This window comes from Paramormyrops kingsleyae, chromosome 1, assembly GCF_048594095.1.
Source record: "Paramormyrops kingsleyae isolate MSU_618 chromosome 1, PKINGS_0.4, whole genome shotgun sequence".
Lineage (NCBI taxonomy): Eukaryota > Metazoa > Chordata > Actinopteri > Osteoglossiformes > Mormyridae > Paramormyrops > Paramormyrops kingsleyae.
The window spans coordinates 24,631,476-24,654,227 of NC_132797.1; the positions used below are offsets into that span (position 1 = coordinate 24,631,476).

The following is a 22,752-nucleotide window of genomic DNA, read 5'->3' on the forward strand; positions in this document are numbered from 1 at the left end:
GTTCAAAAGTGTGGAGTTCAAATAATATTCGTGATGAAATGTCAAAGCGAGCGTTTTAAGAAATAACATTAGGATTGATAGGGCCATCACTTACATTAAAGTTCTTAGCATCTGGTATTTACCACGTATTCAGACCTTGTTCCATTTAAGATTAATGAATGTTGGTAGATGTCTTCGGTCTAGATTGATTAACGCCATTTAAAAAGATGATAAAGATCGTTGACATTTGTATCATCTCCATGCTGTCATTTAATTCTCAGACGAAATTATCCACGTCTGGTCAGCAGGCAGCATAAACCGAGGTGCATTCAAAAGGCACCTGCTTTGACAGGACCTTGACTCAGTCGCCAGTCGCCAGTTGACCAACAGCTTGCATTTTGGACTAAAGGAGAACAGCATGTCCAGCGTTGCCTCTCGCCTTTATTTCTTAGCTGCCAATGAAGGGGCTGTTAAGGCAGCGCGTGTGTTTTCAAGGAGAACGATCGCTCCATCGCGTACGGTATTCACATATGCTGGTATGTGTATTGCGACTTTTAACATTTTATTATTGTTTTTATTATTTTTGCGTGAGGGTAAGTTAAATCGATTTAAATTACAAGTCTTAATCAGATAATTCGGTTTCGTTCAATGTCATTTTCCTCTGCAATTATTACATCTGTCCTGTGTTTTTCGAAAATGTTGGTTTCCCAAAGAAAATACGGAAAGACAAAATAATCGTTGTACTTGTTAATAGCCTTTGTCTATGAATATAATGCATAAAATAACTCAATATAACGCTAGACCATCAATCTGAATATTTACGGTAGTTTCATTCTTATTCTTCAAAAATTAAACCTTGTCATTCTGGGAAAAATCTAATTACCACATACGCAGGTTTACGTGATAGTGCTCTGAATGTTAAATAGTTCTTCCAAGATCGCCTTAACATTCACTTACAAATCTCTGAGTTGCTTGTCTTGCACGAAGCTAGGGAGGGGAGCAGGTTTGCCAACTTTCACCCCAACAACATAGTTGTAGTTTAGCAACAAGAACAATTACCGCTGCACTGAGCAAAATGTACCTAAGTGAGAGATATTTGTGTGCAGGTCTGCGGTCTCTGACACGTTATGACGAGTCAGGAAAATCTATGGACTGGCAGAAGAAGCTGACCCCGGAGCAGTATGTAGTGACCAGGGAGAGGAGCACCGAAATAGTGAGTAGCTGTTATTGAGTCACCCAGTGCGAGTGGATTCAAAGCAGCAGATATATGGTTTCCAGGTGGAAACCCAGGCAAAGTAGCCCCTTCTAGTATTCTTAAAGTGATGCACAATCGGAGATGCCATTATGTGATTAACTATGATTGTGAACACTGTCTCCAGCCCTTCAGTGGAATATATCTGAACCACAGTGAAGAAGGCATGTACCACTGTGTCTGCTGCGACACGCCCCTATTTAAGTAAGTGGCCTCACCGTTATCATCATCACCATTACTATTATTAACAATAAACCTCTAATTTCAAAGTCTGGGCCAATTCCTCTGTATTATGGGTAATCAATTGAAAATGACTATGCTGATGAGACGAAACAAGTCAAAGCAGTTACTAAACCAAAGGAAATCGGTGGATATTATTCTAATCTGTAATTCTTTGAATTCAGATTTAGTTTCTTGAACCGCACGTATTTAATGTATAATTGGTTACTTAATGTGTGCCGTCAGAAAGTGTGGAATTATTATGTCTAGTTCGTAATAATCCATTATAATGATTTGATGTAGGTCAACTGACATCGGTTTGGTGCCCTCTAGTGTTCGTTTATATTTAACAAGGCCCGGAAAAAAATGATTATTACAGCACCATTTGCTTAGGCTTTATCTTTTCCCCAACTTGCACAGTTCCTTCAGTTCAGCCCCAATATCTATTGCATATTTTTATGTCTATGTATATATGTGTTGCCTCCAGCCCCCACCCATCTTGTCCTGAATAAATAGTTGGACGATGTTTGTTTAATAATCTGCAACTTCAGTTTGGGTTTATATTGAACAAAAAAAATTCAAAGCAGTCGATGCTCCTGTCTGGTTTTCCTCTATCCCTACAGCTCGGAATCAAAGTTTGACTCGGGGACAGGGTGGCCGTCCTTCTATGAGGCTCACGGCACTTGGGAACGGGATGAGAGCCATGCCAACATCCTGAGGCGCCCGGATTGCTCTCTGGGCAGCATGGGCACAGAAGTCATATGCAAACAGGTGGGTGACACAGCCAAAGCATGTCACTCGGGGCAGTCATGCCCTTTTGTGGTCGGGTAACCAGATAATATATGTCAGCTTTGAGCTGGGATAGGATTTGCAGACTTCCATTTCAATCAACAGGACCTGGATTTCACTTAAGCATCGAGTTCTTGCTGTGTGCTGATTGGTCAGTTTCCTGTAATCATACATGTGTCATTAATGTTAATGTGAAACAGCTCAGAGCAGAAGAAGAACTGAACTGTGTAGCAAAACACAGGAGCCATTTGGGTTTTAAAGTAGTTTGCAAAACCTGAAGTAGCTCAAAGTGTCCTCTCTGACATGTATTATCTGGTCACCCTAGTTTGTAGGCTACTCGCCTATGTAACACAAAACTTACCTGCCTGACTGTTCTAATAATGGACTCCTTAATGTAAGCTATTGCAGTGATTTAGCTGATAATGTGAGATTCATGTTTTGTTTGGCTATTTTATTTGTCATTGCACCTCTCCAATTAACTCTGATTTTTGTGACAGTGTGATGCTCACCTGGGTCACGTGTTTGACGATGGTCCTGATCCGACTGGCCATCGCTTCTGTATCAACAGTGTTGCCCTGAGCTTCAAACCCCGAGTCAAGTAATGCACTGGGGGAAAAAAACATTAATTTGTTATCTTTGCTTCAGTTTGCATGTTTTCACTATGCTGCATGCTAGGTCTTCTCCATTTTCCTCAAAAGTCCAAAGACTTGTAGGTGGGTGAGTTGGTGTCTCTAGTTTCTGTGTGTGTGTGTGTGTGTGTGTGTGTGTGGCATCCCATCCTAGCTGTTTCCTACCCTGTGCCCCGTCTTTCTTTGGTTCGTCTCCCCTGACCCTGTAGGCCAGTAGTCACCAACCAGTCGATGGCGATTAGGGTGACCACCTAATCCATGTCGGGGAGACACTGAGCTGGGACAGGGTTTGTAAACTACCATCTCCATTAAAAACACCTGGATTTCACTTTAGCACTAACTCCTTGCTGTGTGGTGATTGGTCAGTCTCATGTAATCATGCCTGTGTCACTAATGCAGTGAAATCCAGTGAAACAGCAGGATGAGTCTTTCAATCAAGGAAATAAACAAGTCAAAGCAGAAGAGGAACTGATTACTCTGTTTAACCAAGCACAGGAGTCTTTCAGTTTTGAAGTAGTTTGGAAAACCTGAAGTAGCTCATAGCATCCTCCTGACATGGAGTAGGTGGTCACCTTAACTGCGACTGACAGGTCGATCTTGAAGACATTCCTAGTCGATTGCGACAATCAGACTCCTCCCTTTCCACGGTTGGTAAAATATAAGCGTCGTGACTCCATAGCTCCCCAGATTGTTATCTTTGTAAAAATAATTCCCACTGTAAAAAAAAGAAGGTGGATGGATGGACAGATGGATGGAAGGAAAGCTTTAAATTTCCTCTGGTGGCCTGACTAGCACATGAAGAATGGAAATCTAATTATTTTTGATCTGTATACATGTTTTATTTTTCACAGTGGTCTAGAACAAACAGAAGAATGGAACAATGTGGGGCCTATTTTATGTTTAACATAGAGCTGGATAGATTTGCCATAGAACTTTGACCAAATTGGCCAGAAGGTGAAGCAGCACATTAAAATGACAGTTAATTTGTACACGTGGCAAATTGTAAAATACCAAATTAACCAAATGTGCAGCTTGCATTTACTTTGTTTACCTTGGTGAGGGCTTTGTAGTTTCACTGTTAAGAAATTATAATTTAGTAGCTATGGATAAACTGTGTTAATGTAGAAAGGCAGATCGTATATATTTTATTGAGCTTTTGAATTAATGAATACGAATAACATGAAATGTTGTGATTAACAAATAGGGTCACATGTTTAACAATGCAAACATATGCGTATATATTTGTGTTGCAGATACACAATATGGACAAAAGTATTGGGACACCTGGCCATTACACCTACAGGAACTTTTATGACATCCCATTCTAAATCCATTGGCATCAACATGGAGTTGGGCCCCCCTTTGTAACTATAACAGCTGTCACTCTTCTGGGAAGGTCCACAAGTTTATGGAGTGTGTCTGTGGGAATTCCTGCCCATTCAGCCAGAAGAGTTTTTGTGCAGTCAGACCCTGATTTGGATATGAAGGTCTGGTTTGCAATCTCTGTTCTAGTTAATCCCAAAGGTGCTTCATGGGGTTGAGGTCAGGGCTCTGTGTAGGCCAGTCAAGTTATTCCACATCAGACTCAGCCAACCATCTCTTTATGGACCTTGCTTTGTGCTCTGGGACAGTCATGTTAGAACAGAAAAGGGCCTTCCCCAGACTGTTCCCACAAAGTTGGAATCTCGTCACTGCACAGAACATGTCTCCACTGCTCCACAGTCCAGTGGAAGTGTGTTTTACAACAGGGTTTCTCAATCCAGTCCTCGGGGACCTCCAGACAGTCCACGTTTTTGCTCTCTCCCAATTCCCTGGCAAATTTCACAAACTGATTTATTGCAAAGGTGGCATCCTATGACAGCACCATACTTGATTTCACTGAACTATTTAGAACAACCTATTCTTTCAGAAATGTTTGTAAACCTGACTGCATGGCTAGGTGCTTGATTTTATACACCTGTGGCAATGGGTCTGAATGAATCACCTTAATTCAGTGATTAAGAGGTGTGTCCCAATACTTATGTCCATATAGTCTATGTGACTTGCATGTCAATTCTAATAAAATAATACAGCATAATAACCAAACTATGTGTATTTTGTTTTTATAAATGCTACAATGAGCAGTTTGGGTTGTTTCCTGGCATTTCCACCATCCCAAATGAGCAGCTCCTCTTCCAGCCCATGATTTTTCACAACAGGGGGATTCATGATGAGTAGGAAGTTAGGGAGGTATCTTAGCTAATTTATATATAGATACACTGGATTACTTAACTCAGAAGGTAAACAAATTAAGTGATAGAAAACAATCAACAATATGTGCATCTGGCAATGATAGTGAGATTAGAAAATATTAGGGAAGCTTTTATGATTACGCATATTTTATTAAACCATATAGACAACAGAAGATAAAGGATTGTACTCTTCTCGATATCCATGAAATACATTTTCCCATTAAAACGACAGGATAACATTTGTTAACATAATTATCTAATATTACAGTATTAAGTACGTCTAGTTCTAATAAATACAGATAACATCTGAAAGTTAAGCGAGTCTACAGAAGATGCATAAACAAACAAGGCAAGACATTCGTTTCTATATAAGGTGGCTGAGAACACGGTAAGATGGTTTGCAGCACCGATAGTACCCACAGTTCCCGTGTCAGTACGCTGCATACAACAACATCTAACGCGTGTTGCGTTCTGTAATGATATACACTTTTCCGAATTCACTTTTTAGGAGTATTACGGTTAAGGGATGCTCCCATGATGCATTGCACCCAAGTTTGGATGTTTTTTTTTGCGTCAGAGCGCGGGCTATAGAAAACTAAGGAAGATTACTTTGCTCTGTTTTGCTAATTGTTAAATCAGTTTCCAACATTATTTCTACAATGAGTTTCTGTTTTATACTATACGCTTAATTATATGTGCTATATTTGCATATCAGTGTATTTGAACTTATTCGATTTTTAACTAACTTACTAAGTGATGTAAATACACATTTTTAAAATTGGCGGTTAAAAGCGTTCGTTAATGTTGTTTCCAGCATGGAGCGCAGATACTTCAACCTGGTTAGTATTGCGATGTTTTAGTTTCTGACTTGTCCCTACTCGTACTTGGTGCTATACGCCCTTTGTTGGCTAGTTCGGCTCCGGCGGTTTAGGCGTCTTTCCCGGGTCGGAGGTGCAGCCATTCGCCGAGCCGCGTCCTCACACCCACCGCTTTGTTTACTCGTATCTTTTCAGGGAAAGCCGCCGTCGAAGCTTCGCTACTTCAATCTCGAAAGGTAGACGGGCCTTCTTGGCACTTGTAAATGTCATCTAAATATCTTTTGAATGTGAATTTTAACGTAACCAAGAATTCCGGCTATTGTCTTCATGGCTTCTGTCATATTTACTTTATTACTGTAAACTTAACGATGCCGCATGTAAGTGTAACTTGATCCGTTACAGGGCACAAAGTCAGAGGAAAGGAGACGTTGTGCGCAACATAGAGGAGTGCTTTGACGAGCTTGGTAAGTGAATTACACTTAAAGGGTCGCCGGTTTCAGTGGCTGTAATCGTGCTGGCGGTCGACCAGTACTCATGTGTGCATGTTATTCGCAGATTCGTCACCAGAGGTGGGGAGCCAGTTGTCTGGGCTGTCACCGCTGTCAAGCAGCGCCGTAGATGAGGATGGGGTAAAAGTGAGTCCCATGATTTGTATCTGGGCCTTTATTGTTGAAGGGGGGCAGATTTAAAAAAAAATAATTAAAGTAGGGGTTGCCACAAATTAATTTGTGAAGATCTCTGTTCTCTGAATGCAGGTTCAACCTTTGGTGCTGTCCCTTCAGATCTTTGAGAGTCCTCTGAATAGCGAAGGTAGGAAATGTGCCACATCCTGTCTCTTTGCAGTAAAGCCCTAAATGAAATGCACATGCAGGTATATTAAAAACAGCAAAACAGAACTTTTTATGGTTATTAAGCAGGGTTTATAAGCATTGTGTAGTTCTTTCTCACAGTTATTTGCACTTGTAACAGATTGCTCATTGGAAGCTTAGCCTGACATTAAGCCTGGTTCATACTTTTCTGCATGTGCTTTCAGGCTGCAGGTGGTCGTTTGTGCGGCAGCTTGTGTTCATATTACGTTTGGCTGCAGATGAGGGTGGTCACAGTCTGCTTGCATACAGCAGTGATATTCCACCAGACCAGTGGCCTGTACTACGAAGCGGGGTCACTGGCTTATCGGGGTAACTTGTCAGATTTAAGGTAGTCTGGGCAAAATGCAAGTGAACGAATATATGAAGTGCATTTAAACTGTGGTACCTTAAATCCAACAAGTTGCCCCGATAAACCAGTAACCCCGCTTCGTAGTACAGGCCACAGCTTTATGAAACAGGTTACAAGCCCCTGGTGTTAATGATTCTCTTGACTTAAACCAGGGTTCCCGCGGGGTCTTAAAAAGTCAAAAATTCAGAAAGTTAAATTTAAGGCTTTAAAATGTCTTTAAAATGATCAGATTTTCATCCTAGGTCTTTAATTTACCCAAGTCTTAAAATTCTTACCTCCGTTCATTCCCAAAAAGCATTGTCCGCAGAAAATAAAATAGTAAAATAGTAAAATGCTGTAAAACTAATCCGTTGGTTGTGTTTTCTGGTCTGCACCGGTTTCTGCGTGGTAATAAAACTACAAATCCCATTGCGTGATCACTGCAGCTAGGCAAACAAACAACAGTTTGAGAAGGGTCTGGCTGCAGAACGTGCACTTTCAGCCACTGACATCAGGTGCACGCTCAGCCACAACAGGAAGTGCAGGGGAATCAAGCGCTTACGTAGTTCTTGAGGCCAGTGTGAACGGTATGTTTTATTATTTGTATTACTGAATGATATAGTTACAAGTTTATTTCATGCCATACATTATTGCAATGTAAATGTTCTGATGTAGTGCGTTAGTAACTTTTTTCTCTGATGACTGGAGTCAGTTAAAAGGCAACTTCTAGCCAGTTGGTTCACGTTATCATAAAATAAACAAATTTCCACTTTTGCAGAGCTTTTCATGGAGTTACCTTGTGAATGTCTTAGTTTCCAGCATATAATTTTTTGTTGTTTGTGTGGTCTTGAGGAGAACGTTTCTCGGTCTCCTTATGGTAGGGCAAGGCAAGTTTTTATTATCATACACAGGGGTTATTTAATGTGCTTTATAAAAACAAGATTTCAAAAAGTTAAACCAAGACAAAAAAAAGCAAAATAGAGATGAAAAAAACTTATTTGAATAAAAATTGCTTAGAAAATCTAAAAAATCTGATTAATGTCCTGCCCCGCTCATCCGCTCCTCCCGTGTGCCACGCTGGAGCGTAACTTCCGCGATAGGCGGGGGATCCAGACCCATCAGCGATAGGTGAAAATCCGCGATATAGAAAGACCATATACATACATATATGATATGTGGACATTGGTCTAAGGATATGAGTGACATAAAATATGAGAATTTCTGGTATCATTTGAATGTTTCTAGTAATGCATGGTGTTGGTCTTAAATTTTACTCATAATGGTCCTAAAAGGTCTTAAAAAGGTCTTATTTAGCTTACTGAAACCTGCAAGAACCCTGTTAAACTCTGTTTATTGCTTGTTATTTTAAGTGTTCACTCTGGTCATCTTTTTCTAGTTTTTTGGATCAACACTGGTACCTAAATATCCTATATTTGGAATTAAATTTTTTTTTTTTTTTTTTCCATCATTTGAAATTGCTGCTATTCAGCGACATGTATTTCATTCACTTATAGCTTTGGTTCACTCTGATCTGAAAAATGAAGTTTGGCATATTTTGTGTTTATTTCAGCCATGTTTGTATCACTCCAAATCAGTGGGATCAGAAGAATATGAATGAAATAAGTTCTTTGTCCTATTGGCATAATATACTGACTTTCCTGCAGCATATTAATGGCAGCCGTCCATAATGAAACCCATAAACATGCACGCAGACACAAGTGCAGGTGTTATGCAGAACTTTCATTAAACAGACAGAGAACACAGAGAATCCAAAATCAGAATATGTGGCTGAATATCTCATTCTGGGCTGGTGTAAATTGCTCACAAGTAGCCTGTAAAATTAGCCTAATGTAGTGAAAAGAAATATTATTGGGATCAGACTGGGTCGTAAAAATGTTTTGAAACAAAATGGTGCAAATCGGCCACTGTCGTAAAATTTGCCGTGAAGTATTATTCCAGCTTTATTACCTTGGTTTTGGGGAGACTGCAGCCATTTCTGTAAAATGCTTTTTCACCTAAGTGTTAAACTGATTTAATATATAGGAATTCAAGCAAATACAACCACTCCTTGTTTTGCAACAGTTCTTTACCGACAACGGATAAGCAAAAATCGCACTGGCCTAGCCCAGGGCTATTTAAATCACAGTCCATAAGGGCCAAACACTGCTGATTTTCCAACCTGCCTTTACCTGTGATCCAGGTCTGAAGCCTCTGTGGCCAGTCAGAATCAGTAATTATTAAACTATCTGGGAGAACTGAAAACAAGGCCTGGATTTGGAATCGAGGGCCAGATTTGAAGAGCCCTGGCCTTGGAATTCCCATGATGATGCTTACAGTTTTTCTTCAGTGTTCTATACCCAGTTTCTATTATTTCTCAAAATTGGCATTAACATTTTGTACATTCAACTTCAAAGGTCTCTCTCTCTCTGACTTTTGTCGTAGATAGGTGAATGAAATTTGGTCGCAAATTCGTATTGGCAAATGGTTGTTAACCGAGGTGGTCGCTAAACAGGGAGAGGCTGTAGTAAAACTGCTTAGCAAGAGTAACCTTAAATAAGTGTTGTTCTATTTGAATTCTTTGAAAGGTGATGGCTTGATAAGAACCTCCAGCCCTATTGAAAAGCTGCGGAACGAGGGAAGTCGAGATGGACGCGCTGGTGAGGATGACATCAGGGCCTCCCCACTGCTCTTTGACAAAGTGTACGGAGATCCTGATCTGCAGTCTGAACTGAAAGAGCCTTCCAAGTGGTATGTATATGGCTAGTTCTATAGTAATGTAATTGCAGTCAGTGGAACATCTTTATACTGTTTGAAAATGACTGACTTGCTTTGCTTGAAATGCCATCAGTTCTCAGTCATTGTATCCCAGCTAGGGCTGAGCGATATCATATCGATATTATATCGTGCATGCGCAATAATCACTAGGGCTTCAGATGACAGACAAAGCATTTGGCCGGACGCCAGCTTTTCGGTGATATACGGCCCATAATTTGGTAAGATTAGTAGTATGGCTTAAATATTAATCATATGCGTTTTGTGATAACCAAAAGTTAGTGATCTGTATAAACTTTATGTTTCTTAAATTCGATTAGCGGAGCACCCCACATAATACTGTTTTGGTATACTACGGTTTGGTATACTACGGTTTGGTATACTACGGTTTGGTATAGCGCTTTGGTAGTCGCGGTGAAGAAGAGCAGCCAAAACATCTTTTAAAAGAGGAGATCTTGTGGATAAACCAGGTAAAAAGACGTCGGCGCTGTGGTGGTACTTTTTGCAGTTCAAAGTCTGACACATTTATTAAACATAAGGATATGCCGTATTTATACTAATAATGACTTTTGGACGTCATACAAAGCCTCATTAATATTTTAGCCATATTACTAAACTGCTTAAATTGTGGGCGTAAGGAAATGTCCGTATAGCACCGAAAAGCTGGCGCATGGCCAAATGTTGCGCCTGTCATCTGAAGTTATTGCGCATGCGCGATATAATATCGATATGATATCGCCCAGCCCTAGCTTAAATGTTATAAAATGTGTGTATCTATATATGTAATACCTTACAAATGTTTCACATGATCCGATCTTGTGTGTAGTTATTTTTATATTGAAGTGACCTGCTGAATACTTTAAATCCTGTTAGAAACTGAAACTCAAATGTGTTGTTTGGACCCCCCTCAGTATTTGTATGTAAGGCTACCATTTGCCACAATAAGGTTTTTAGGAGAAACCTGCAGCGTTATGCATATGTTCAGTGTTACTTAGGTGAGGCTGTATTTTCTGAGAAATAGCAGCAATGTTGATTTAAAGAAGAAAAAAAAAGTATCGTACCATAAAAAAAGGTTATGATCTAAATATGGTGTGGTTCCAGCTCGAGCACAGCATGTTATTTGGTTATTTCAGTGCTCCCCTCACCCTTTTTCTGACAGCAGCACAGATAACGCCAGAGAGCCACAAGAAGCATCTTCTGCCCTTAATGCTCACCTTGTAGCTGAAGACCCCAAATTTGCCCAGGGGTCAAAGGTTGGACCTTCGAAAGGAGGAAAGGAAGCCTCTGGCTTTCTGCTGAAACTGAAGGATGCTGGCCGATCCAAGGCAACAAGGTATGATTCTCTGTGGTATTTCAGAAGGAGGATCTTTCTCCTTATTTCTACTGGTGCTGGTACTGATGCTAAAAGGGAGCTGGTTCTCAGGTGATGCTTAATGGCAGGACCTGAGAACCAGCCTGCATTTCCACTGGTTAAAAAACATTTGTAACAGATGGGGAGTATGCCCATGATGGACATGTAACATTTTTAAGTTCTATTAAATATTTAGGCTAATACTAACTTAAGCTCTGCAGTGGGTTGCACCAGTTCAGCGTACGTTTGATCATGAAGTTCTGTGTTGAAACTAGGTAGTTTAAAACTAGTACCTATTAGTACTAGTGTTCTTTGGCTGTTGCACCACTGATACATAAGTTACATTATAGATAGTCGCTTCTATATCAAAAATGTTGTGTGGAATCACGTTATCATTGTGGACCACCAATTGATATCATTATGATATTACTGGAACCAACTGGCTGTTCCATGAATGTAATTGCAACTGGCCTCACTCACGTCGGCTGTTTCTGTGACTGTGGAATCTTGAATTTTTTGCAGTAACTTTGAAACATTTTTGTGCCTTTAATTTTGCACAAATTAAAGGACCCAAGTTTTTTTTTTTTTTTTTTTTTTTTATTTTTTTTTATTTTAATAATTTCCACATTCACAAGGGTCTTTGGTCCCTAACCCTTGCAAATGTGAAGGAGTGACTATGTTCAGATATAACTCACTTTGCTCGCTCAATAAATGGATATACTGCAGTTGTAACAACAAATGATATAGAAAATGTTTGCAAAAGAAGTCACACTTGTGCTATGATTTAACTAGCACTGTACATTTAAGGCTCACCGTGGACATATAATTGTAAAAATATTTAGTTATCTAAAACTGCTGTTGCTTAAGAAAATGAAAATATAGTGGCACTTTGGAACACAAACTTAGGTCCAAGTTGAATTTCCCCATAAGAAATTATATAAATGGATTTAATCCATTCCAGACCCCAAAATGATTTTTTAAACTTATCTACCTATCTAACTAATGATAAAAAGCTTTAACAATCAATATGAAATGCATACACACATGAAAAGCACACATACAAAAGTGATAAACATGAAGTAAATGACAATTCCATACTAAGCGAGAGTAGACGTGTACCACCTTCAGGTCTCGCTGTGATTTCCTTTTTAAGTTCTACAGTTACTCTCACTACTTTCCTCTTTGGTTTGTTGCTGTCATTGCTTACTTTCTTAGGGGCCATGATTAGTGTATCACTGAATGTATTGTAGATAAAGCACAAAAAAATTAACACTGAACACAGGAACACATCTTTCACATGTCGAACTCGGTCAAGAGGTACTGTGCAACTGAGAGCGAGTCATTGGCATCAGCACCCCAGTATGTTCGTTTGCCTTTTTTTCTGCCCATCAGAGACATGTCTTGAGCTGCACACGTTTTAGCAGGCCTGTTTTGTTTTTGTCATATTCTGAGTTTTTGGTCGAGTTGAGGTTAGATTTTTCTTGACCAACCCATTTGAGGTCCATAATGGTAGAGTTGAACGTGTCTCGACCCATACAAGTTTTAGCAGGAACAGTCGAGTTCCAAGATTTAAGTCGAGGTATGAGTCAATAAAATTTCAACAGACCCATTCAATGTCCAAGTTGGTAGAGTTAAGAGGTGTTCAAGTTCCAGGGTTCTACTGTATTAAAATTATTATTAAATTATTTAATTTAAAGCAAGCCAAACGCTAAGATTCTGTGCAATTTGATGTTAAACCAGTGTCAAAGTTTTTCCATAACTGGTTTGCTATGTTCTATAGAGCTCTTGCTATGTCTATAAAAGTCTTTTAATTGCATTATAATTTCTCAATGTCAAGCTCATAGTTATGCTATATGCAGTTTTGAGCAAATTCTTCATTTTGCAATATGTAGTAACATTTACCCCAGAAAAGAAATTCCCAGGGGTCTGCTGCCGAGAACTTTTCAGCCCGCTTTCAGTGTGGTTGCATCTGAATGTGAGCGTGTGTATGACCATATCCTAACACGCCGTTATCTTATTTAGCTAGAAATTGCAGGAGATATGTAATAAGATATTCATCTATTGATTAATCAATAAAGGTCCCAGAATAGGTTTTAGTGCTATTTGAGAATAAACATGTCAGTGTGCATAATCGGTACGTAAGCTTAATGGGTAAATGTACTTTAAGGTGGTTTTAAAAACATTTATTATAGTAAGTTTTCTTCATTCGTTTGGGTAGACAGTTGTTCTATCATGTTCATGGTAGCTCATAGTAGAAGATTGGCTGGAATAATTTTAATTCAACAACAGTGAATTGATCAATTACTTTATTTATTGAATTTATTTGTTTTAGCTCTTGGAAACAGCATTCACCTGTTGCTGTTTCTGCCCAACCGGATCCAGAAGAGGACTTCTTAATAATGGACGATGAAGAATTTGCAGTACCAGATCGAATTTTCATCCGGAAGCGACCAAACCCCCACAGAATTGATGACGCCAGTGATTGTCAGCAGAGGGAGGTGGGGGAGAAAAGGAGAGTAGTGCAGGATGGCACTGAAATTCCCAATGAGGCCTCGTCTGGGATGGGGAGTCCCACACAAACACGGACTAAGACTGGCAGAGACAATGAGCTTCAGGCATCAAGAAAGACCAAGCCGGGCAGAGTTCAAAGGGAAAAAGATGGTGATCTTGACATAGAACGTTCAGTACTCACCAAAAAGACTAAGGTGGGCAAAGGTCAAATGGAAAAAGATGTTAATCCTGACGTAGAACGTTCAGTACCCACCAAAAACACCAAGCTGGGCAAAGTCCGAAGTGAGACTGACATTGATAGTGACCGTGAAGTAGAACATTCAATACCTGCTAAAAAGACCAAGGTGGGCAAAGGCCAAATGGAAAAAGACGTTGATCTTGACGGAGAACGTTCAGTACCCACCAAAAAGACCAAGCTGGGCAAAGTCCGAAGTGAGAATGACATTGATAGTGACCGTGAAGTAGAACATTCAATACCTGCTAAAAAGACCAAGGTGGGCAAAGGCCTAATGGAAAAAGACGTTGATCTTGACGGAGAATGTTCAGTACCCACCAAAAAGACCAAGCTGGGCAAAGTCCAAAGTGAGACTGACATTCATAGTGATTGTGGATTAGAACATTCAATACCTGCTAAAAAGACCAAGGTGGGCAAAGGCCAAATGGAAAAAGACGTTGATCGTGACGGGGAACGTTCAGTACCCACCAAAAAGACCAAGCTGGGTAAAGTCCGAAGTAAGAATGACATTGATAGTGACCGTGGATTAGAACATTCAATACCTGCTAAAAAGACCAAGGTGGGCAAAGGCCAAATGGAAAAAGACATTGATCGTGACGAAGAACGTTCAGTACCCACCAAAAAGACCAAGCTGGGCAAAGTCCGAAGTGTGAATGACATTGATAGTGACCGTGGAGTAGAACATTCAGTTCCTGATAAAAAGACCAAGGTGGGCAAAGTCCAAAGCGAGAATAACGTTGACCATGGTGTAGAACGTTCAGTACCCACCAAAAAGACCAAGGTGGGCAAAGTCCAAAGCGAGAATGACGTTGACCATGGTGTAGAACGTTCGGTACCCACCAAAAAGACTGAGCCACGTCAAGCCCATAGGACAAATGACAGTGACACTGGAGTAGAACATTCAGTATCCACCAAAAAGACTAAATCAGGAAAAGTTGCCAGGGTTCCGCAAATCGCCTCCACCAATCAACAAGGGATTTTAACAGAGAGGAAAGGTAAGAACTCCAAAATAGAAAGGGCTAAAAAACAGGCAGGCAGGAAAAAGCTTAAGAGGAGCAGCCGGCAGAATTTGAGGCTGACAGATGCAACATCGGGTGGTCCAGATGACCCAGGGGAAGATGCGATTGACCAAGACGCTGGACGTGACTCCTCATGGCAGCGCACCCCCACTCCAGGTGAGGGGTTTAACACTGTACTCAAGACCTTTGTACCTGTCTATATTGTATTGTCTGTAATAAAACAAATTTTGAATAGATAACTAAATATTAGGGCTAGAGCTGGGCAATATGTCCTAAAAATAAAATCTGATTTTTTCCACAATAAATCCGATTTTCAATTTCAATCGATTTTCCCCTCCCCTACTCAAAATCAAACTACAGATGACAAATAAATGGTTCAAAACAAGTTTTAACTTAATTTTTTTACTTTAGTGTTAAAGTTCAATCTGACAAGCCAAAAAAGATGCTTGTAAGTGAGATGGCTGACCCACGCCATTGGAAACACTTTTAGAAACTTGTAAAAACTTTTTACAAGTATGTATGGGCACCATGTCTTTTGCAATATACACAGCGTTTGTTATCGCCTTCCATCGTGCCCCATTCTTATCATATGGCACACAGTTCGAAAACGTGTCAGGGACGGTTGCTTGCTTAACTTTGGATGTTGTGCTGGTGCTGCGGGTATTTTCATTTCACTGGGAGCTGCACTCAAAATGGGATCTATCTTACTAATGACTTGTGTGTATACAGATTAGTGTGATGGATACTCCAAATTGCATGAACACAGACACACACAAGTGGCTTTAGATGATTCTGTGCCATGCAAAAATGAGAGGAATCTGTGAACTGGCTTAAATCGTTTTCATCAAGCTGAGTACTCTGCATCTCTCCTTTTCCTCTGCAGGAGAGGAAGAAGGTAGTGGATATCCACAGCTGACGTCAGCAGATGATCCGTGCAAGAGGCAGGAAGGGAGCAACCATTCCTCAGACGATTATGAAGGCAAGAGGATGCGGAGGAAGCCTGGGTCCTGGTGGCTTATCAACCAGGATGGCGATGAAGAGGGGGGCGACGATGCAGTGAAAAGAGGAAGGGGGCATCAGGAGAGAGTGGGTTCGGTGCGCCCAAACAAGAAGCAGCGGGACAGACATGCCAGCTCAAAGAAGAGCGCAACAGGGTCCAGTGTAGAGGCTGTCAGGAACAAGGCCAAGGAGAAGAGCAGCAGGTCTTGTAAGCAGAAACCCACAGGGTGGCCCTGCCCCACGGCGTCTGACCACTGCCACAGCACCAGCCAGGCAGCAGGTATCGTGCTCATAGCCTGTATGTGTACTGCTGAGCTGCTGAGAGTTTCATACCCGTACTAGGGCTGGGTGATATCTAATAAAATGCTGTCTTAATTTACAAACATTGGGATACGCAATGTTAAGGCATCCAGCACCGACCCAGGCGCGCATGTATGCACGTGACACCAACAAGGCGTTTACATTTTTTATGTTAGTCTAGAGAAAAACGTGAAAGAATGAAAAAACTTTATACGGATAATCCACTGCACAGCTGGTGTTAAAATTAGCCTATCAGTGCTGAGTGTTGCTTTGTTGTCTCTGTGGAAAATGATCGATTGTTGGGCTGGATTTAATTATGATTTAAAAATCTGTCACGGACTTAAAATCAACATGACATTGTTTCTCTTGTTGTTCATTACTTTTTCCTTAAATAGTTCCTTAGTTTTTTCCTTCAGTAGTTCCTTCAGTAGTTCACTAAGATTTATATAATTAACAGATATAGAAACAAATAGTAACTGCATGGGATAAATGATGCGTCTCAATTCATTAACGATTAATTACTTGACATGATCCAGGTATACAAGATTGTAATAGGTTTAAATGTTTTTTCATCTAAATTGTTACTTAAAAATAAGTTCGATTCAAGAACCTGTGGCTCCAGTTGACACTGGGGACACTGTACCCAACAGGTCGGCCCATCCTGTGGTCTGTGTGGATCCCGTAGCCCTGGCGCAGTGACTGGGACACTGTGGCCAGTAGGTTGGCCCATCCTGTGGTCTGTGTGGGTCCCGTAGCCCTGGCGCAGTGACGGGGACACTTTGGCCATCAGGTTGTGGTCTGTGTGGACCCCATAGCCCTGGCGCAGTGACAGGGACACTGTGGCCATCAGGTTGTGGTCTGTGTGGACCCCATAGCCCTGGCGCAGTGACGGGGACACTGTGGCCATCAGGTTGTGGTCTGTGTGGACCCCATAGCCCTGGCGCAGTGACGGGGACACTGTGGCCATCAGGTTGTGGTCTGTGTGGACCCCATAGCCCTGATGCAGTGTGATGTGATGCAGTGAGTGTGGTGATAAACAAATATCCCATGATGATTTTCTTTGTTTATTGTAGACTGTGAACACATGCAGAATTCCGAATCCAAAACTCAATCAAGCCGTTCCCCCATCCAGCAAGGATCCCAGCATGGAGTCCAGGGGGACAGGTTGGGAAATCGGTGCAGGAAGGCTTCCAGCAACTGGTGGGAGGTCCCGAAGTCAGCAGCGATGGATGAGGACAGTGGCTCACCGCCTCACTGCTCCCCCAAAACCACCAGGAGATGCCGGGAGGAAGCATGCTTGAAGATGCCACAAAAAAACCAGCCACCCCGCAGAGCTCTGAATGACACCGGCAACGCTTGGAAAAGGGGAAATCCGAAGCGGCACACCCAGCCTGCCGCTTGGGACAGCAGGAACCTGCCCCCACCACAGAACGTCCGAACCTCTCTGGCCTCCTTTGATGCCATATATACCCCTAGCAAAGCTGTGACCCGAGGTCTTCCACAGCGCCCCCTACAGGACAAGTACACAGCACCCAGACGCAGCCTGTCCCCAGTGGATGATGTACCGGATACCATTGACAAGCTTGACAATGATCTGGAGCCCGTACCATCTATTCCGACTGTGAACCTGGTTAAGGCTTCAGTCGTGCAGACCAGCCGATTGGAGATGGCCAGGAACAAAGGGGCAATGCTGTGCCTTGATGAACAGTCAACAGATACCGAAGGGTAGGTTTAGCGATAAGTCAGTGTACTTGTGTGCTGGTGTGCTCTCATTCCTGAAGTTTTTTCTCCCCCGTTTTCATGACTTTAGTTTGAAGGGATTCAGGAGTGGACCATCATCATTCATTGAAGAGGAGGCCTCTGAGAATACGAGTAAGTGTAGAGTAGTCCTTCCACCTGAGGGGGGGGGGGGGTGGTACAGCTACGGAGTTTCGTTCTCCATGCTGAATCTGTAACCCTCTCTCGAATACTCCAGGAGCGCAGTTTCTTCAAAACGCCATGGACATCCCATCAGAGGGTCACATGTGTAACCCACCCCTGAGTCCCATAAGGCTGCAGGTGGAGGACCGGGCAGAGTTGGTCAAGTGGCTGAACAGCGTGTGGTGCAGCCCAGGTCAGTGCCAGTCCTTGCTCCTAGCATCACATGGTAGAGGGGAACAGTCACCCCTTCACATTCACGAGAGTGATTGTGAAAATTTGTGAATATTTGGGGCCATTATTAAAAATGCTAAATTAACGGCACTGAAAAATCTAGAAGTTACTGTGAGAACCACAAGATTCCATGGTCACAAAGACCGCTAACGCATGAGTGAAGCTGGTTGCTGAGACAAAGATGCGCAGCGTATCCAAACCAAGATGTGTAGATCCCACGTTTTTCGACCAAAAATAACTTGCGCTAACAAATATTAAATAAAACTATTTATGTATCATATGATTTTATGTGACCCAAATTGTTTTCAGTACAGTTAATATATTTTTGGCATCATCTGCAAGCTTCTATGATAATGTTGCCATTAAATTGTTCATGGCCATTGGTCATGGTGAAAAACCACAAATGTCAAATTTGCAAATCTCATGGGGTGATTATGAATTTTACCCTCTCATTTTCAATAAAAATCGGTCAGTACCTATGATGAACTCGACAGTGTGCAAGTTGGTGTTTGATCAGATTCCACGTTTCTTTCCCAGACAGTGAGTTCTTGCTTGCTTTGGCCAGCAAGCCCCTAGTTATGTTGGTCTTAGTTTAATTTACCATTGTGGATCAGCTGCAGTGTCATTACAAAATTGAAATATATTGAACAGTGTAACAATGTAATTCTTTTTTAATGAGTTGAAAATGAGACATGGATACCTTTGCTATTTGAATTCACAGTTGGTTTGAATCTTATAAAGAGGGATATGCTTTATCCCCCATAGGCAACCTGCACAGAATTTAGGTTGGTTATTGTTTAGATTATTAGATTGGTTTTAAATTACAATTAGACCTGTAAAGCATGTTTTTAGTAGCAAGGGTGCTCAAAATGGCACATAGGTACTGTTTGAAGTGTGACTTATTGGCATGACACCCAATAACAAACGGCATGTGTCTGTGGCTTGTTGCTGCCCCAGGTGGCTCCCCTGTCATCACTCCTGAGCACTTCCGGTGGTACGGTTACCACGGAAAAGCCATGGGCTGCAGAACCGACCTGAAGAGCAACACCTTTTCCAGTGGCAAGATCCTGCTTGGGTCCTACATGAAGAAGCCTCTGCAAGTGGACAGCCAGGCCCTGTCGGTCAGTACATCATCTCACCCTCCACCTTAGAGTGAGGGCTGGACTTTCACAATCATTAGGTCAGGATGCAGACACCAAGAAGCCGTCCGTCCATCCATCCATCCATCCGTCCGTCCATCCATCCATTTTCCAAATGCTTACCTGGTATAGGGTCATGGGGGGCAGCAACATAGGGCACAGAGTTGCCTTTAGTTCGGCAAAAGCATTCATATGTCTTACATTACGTGATGCAAAATCATTGCACTGCATGTGCAGTATCTGTAATCTTGTATGGGAAGAGTCCTGTTAATTGCTTCAAACACTCATTAGATTATCACCTCTATATTTATGTTTAAGCTACTTTTATGTTTATGTTCAGGTTTACAACATTCTGACAAGTTCCTTGAGCGTGAAGATCAATGGTGTGGAGAGCTGTGTTTCCTCTGGACAGACGTTCATGGTGCCCCGCGGTATGTTACCATTCTGACCCTTCTGTTTTGGCTCAGATCTTTACTCTGGTTTATCTTGCATGTGGCTGTTAGTCATCTATCATGCCCCCACCCCCCCAGGTCACCCATTTGAGATGCGGAATCTGACCGCGGAGCCAGCTGTGCTGTTTTTCCATCGGATGCTGTCAGACGCCTTGTAGAGGGCGGTGGGGGGGGGGCTTCACATTATTCTGCATTACTTTTTTATGGCTACATTCATTAACAGTCTAAGCTGTTGGACCATTTTAATATTTTAGTGTTGCCTTCGTCCGTATTTTGAGCTGAGCCTCAAGGTGAAGCAAACATCTGTAAATTCCTGTGTACATAATATGCATTTTATGCTGGTGTAATTATTTGTGTTTTATAGTGCAGCTGATTCATTTTTTTGTACATTGTCAAATTGATTTCTGGCTCTAAATTAAATGTTTTTTTTATGGTCTTTGTTAACAAAAAATCTATTAAATATATTGTTTGAGTCCATTTAAGTTTTGCAAGAAATGGGGAAAAAACATTCTTTTAAAATGCTTCTTTCATCACTTAAGCTGAGGTAAGCTGGAAATGTATGACTTTGGTTTTAAAATCTGAATTATCGCTTGGGCTAAGAAAAAAAAATGCTTCTAATCCTTTTTGAAATGAAAATTTCAAATAAACGTTAACTTAAGATGCACTTTATTGATCCCATGGGGGAAATTCTGCTGGATACAGCCGCAAGAAGCAACAAACAAGGTGCAACGAGTGCCAACAGGAAAACATGCCAGCAAATTTAAAGACTGCATGTTCCAATAAATCTATTGTAAGGCGAACATGCATTTTAATACAGTACACCTGGCAAACGTCATAGCCTAGCCTCCCTTAAAAACATGCTTAGAAAACTTACATTAGCCTGCAGTTGGGCAACATTAACACAAAGCCTGTTTTATAATAAAATTTTGAATATCGTGTAATTATTGGATGATGTACTGAAAGTGAGAAACGTTTATCTTAAAGTCAAAATATCATAACCTGGGGAGCATCTGTACATCAGCAGCACAAAGCAGGGGAGCATCTGTACATCAGCAGCACAAAGCATAGCGGTTCAGCGAAATCTGCATTTTTGTTTTCAGCACCAACACAAATATGGTAGCAGTATTTTGCCAAGATATTTCCTTTTTATGAAAAGATACATTCTGCAAAAACTGATTGTCAAAACATATAATACGTACATATAAACACGTACTACATGTTTGTCGAACATGTAATGTAAACATGTCAAAAATTGGTCAATATCCAGCACACTTTGGAACATTGTACACACAATGTACAAGGCTCAAGTCTTAGATTGTAATTCACAAATTCCTTTCAGTTTAATAAATATAACTATTACTTAGGAATGTCACTATCTCTGTTCAATTGTCTCTACCTGGGCAAACCACTGTGGTCATGAATATGAATGACATTCACTCCCCATACCCAAATCAGCCTGTCAATAGGCCTTATCGTCCTTATAGTTATTGCAGTCTTCATCGGAGGTAGAATTAATTTCATCACTGTCAGGAAATGACACAACTTCTTGCAGAGCTTCTTCGGTGTAAAAATGAGTGTCATTGTGAAAATACGAAATACAAACTGCTTGATTCCACAATAAAAATGAACCATTGTGAAAATAGTGAATACAAACTGACTTCACAGTGAATGTGTGCCATTGTTACAATAGCAAATATAAACTCTTTTCGCGTGCATTTTATGCCCTCCTCTGTCGGTGTTTCCACACGTGGCTTATCTCCGCCTTCAATCAACTCGCCGCTGCATATCAATAGCGGCTCGCGCGTGTGGGCGTGTCGGCAGGTGAGAGGCGATGAGGAAACACGCAAGCCGATTATTTTAAACCTTGTGTACCCGGCAGCGGAGAGTAGAAAATAGGACATCAGAGACAGTTGTGTAATTTACATTGTAATGCCACAAAGAGGCGCCATAGCAGCAGAAATGTTTTGAAATCATGCAGCTCTTCTAAGGTAAGTCTGAAGCAATTATAAAAGCTGTTGGACTATATACGCCAGGATGGAATTTTTTTAATTTTTGATTATGCCCTGAGAATTAATTCCTTCATGTTGTATGCATAGAAGAAATCAAACTATACTGAAAAACTTAAAGGGACATTTAAGATGAGGAGATACCAGCCTAAGGAAACAAAAAACACACATTTAAACTAGCTGGGAGCTGGAACATGAGCAGAACAAAGAACCAGTTTCTTCATGCTAATAGAACGTGAATTATTCTCATTATTTTTAATGTCCGTTTTCCTTTTAGACACCTAAAGTGACCCACTATAATTTTACTTACTGGGCAATATCTTAAAAATCACACTTCTAATTATAAAACAGCAGAGCTCAGATTGTAGGTCTGCTTTTGGCACTGGTATGGACTAAATCAGCCTGACCCCCCGCCCCAGTAAAAACAGATGATACTCCCACAGTATTGTCAGGGACATATCCATACGATCCATACTCAAACCCATACCCTTGGCAGTGCACCCTCTATTACTTACAGCCACAGTGCAACCTGGTGCTCAGCTGGAATTTAGTTCTAGACCAGACCAGTTTAATTTTGCCCCTGTATATTTTCAGAAGTCATAATTAAAAAATAAATCATTTATAAATCATGTAAGCCAGAGTTTTACTCTCCTTGGTGATTATTATTTAATTACTATATAATAAAATGTTGTTAAATAAGGAA

At 41.1% G+C, this 22,752-nt stretch overlaps 2 protein-coding genes across 3 annotated transcripts; both read left to right on the forward strand.

Moving 5' to 3' along the window:
* The first annotated feature begins 326 nt into the window (after window positions 1-326).
* Window positions 327-4,953, forward strand: msrb2 (methionine sulfoxide reductase B2). Its single transcript, XM_023800195.2, has 5 exons — window positions 327-515; window positions 1,086-1,192; window positions 1,359-1,435; window positions 2,074-2,221; window positions 2,737-4,953. Exons 1-5 carry the CDS (start codon window positions 398-400, stop codon window positions 2,839-2,841), a joined length of 555 nt encoding a protein of 184 aa, XP_023655963.1. The 5' UTR covers window positions 327-397; the 3' UTR covers window positions 2,842-4,953.
* Window positions 4,954-5,505: 552 nt separating this feature from the next.
* On the forward strand, window positions 5,506-20,213 carry LOC111837849 (uncharacterized). Of its 2 annotated transcripts, none has more exons than XM_072712107.1 (15): window positions 5,506-5,938; window positions 6,113-6,153; window positions 6,320-6,381; window positions 6,473-6,552; window positions 6,673-6,727; window positions 9,700-9,862; window positions 11,046-11,219; window positions 13,570-15,158; window positions 15,886-16,281; window positions 17,375-18,026; window positions 18,112-18,173; window positions 18,277-18,414; window positions 19,410-19,573; window positions 19,932-20,022; window positions 20,122-20,213. In XM_072712107.1, the coding sequence occupies exons 1-15, from the start codon at window positions 5,915-5,917 to the stop codon at window positions 20,199-20,201; spliced, it is 3,771 nt and encodes a 1,256-aa protein (XP_072568208.1). In that variant the 5' UTR covers window positions 5,506-5,914; the 3' UTR covers window positions 20,202-20,213. The 2 variants fall into 2 exon arrangements, with proteins under 2 accessions (XP_072568208.1, XP_072568214.1); XM_072712113.1 differs by having other exon boundaries at window positions 11,049-11,219.
* The last annotated feature ends 2,539 nt before the right edge of the window (window positions 20,214-22,752 follow it).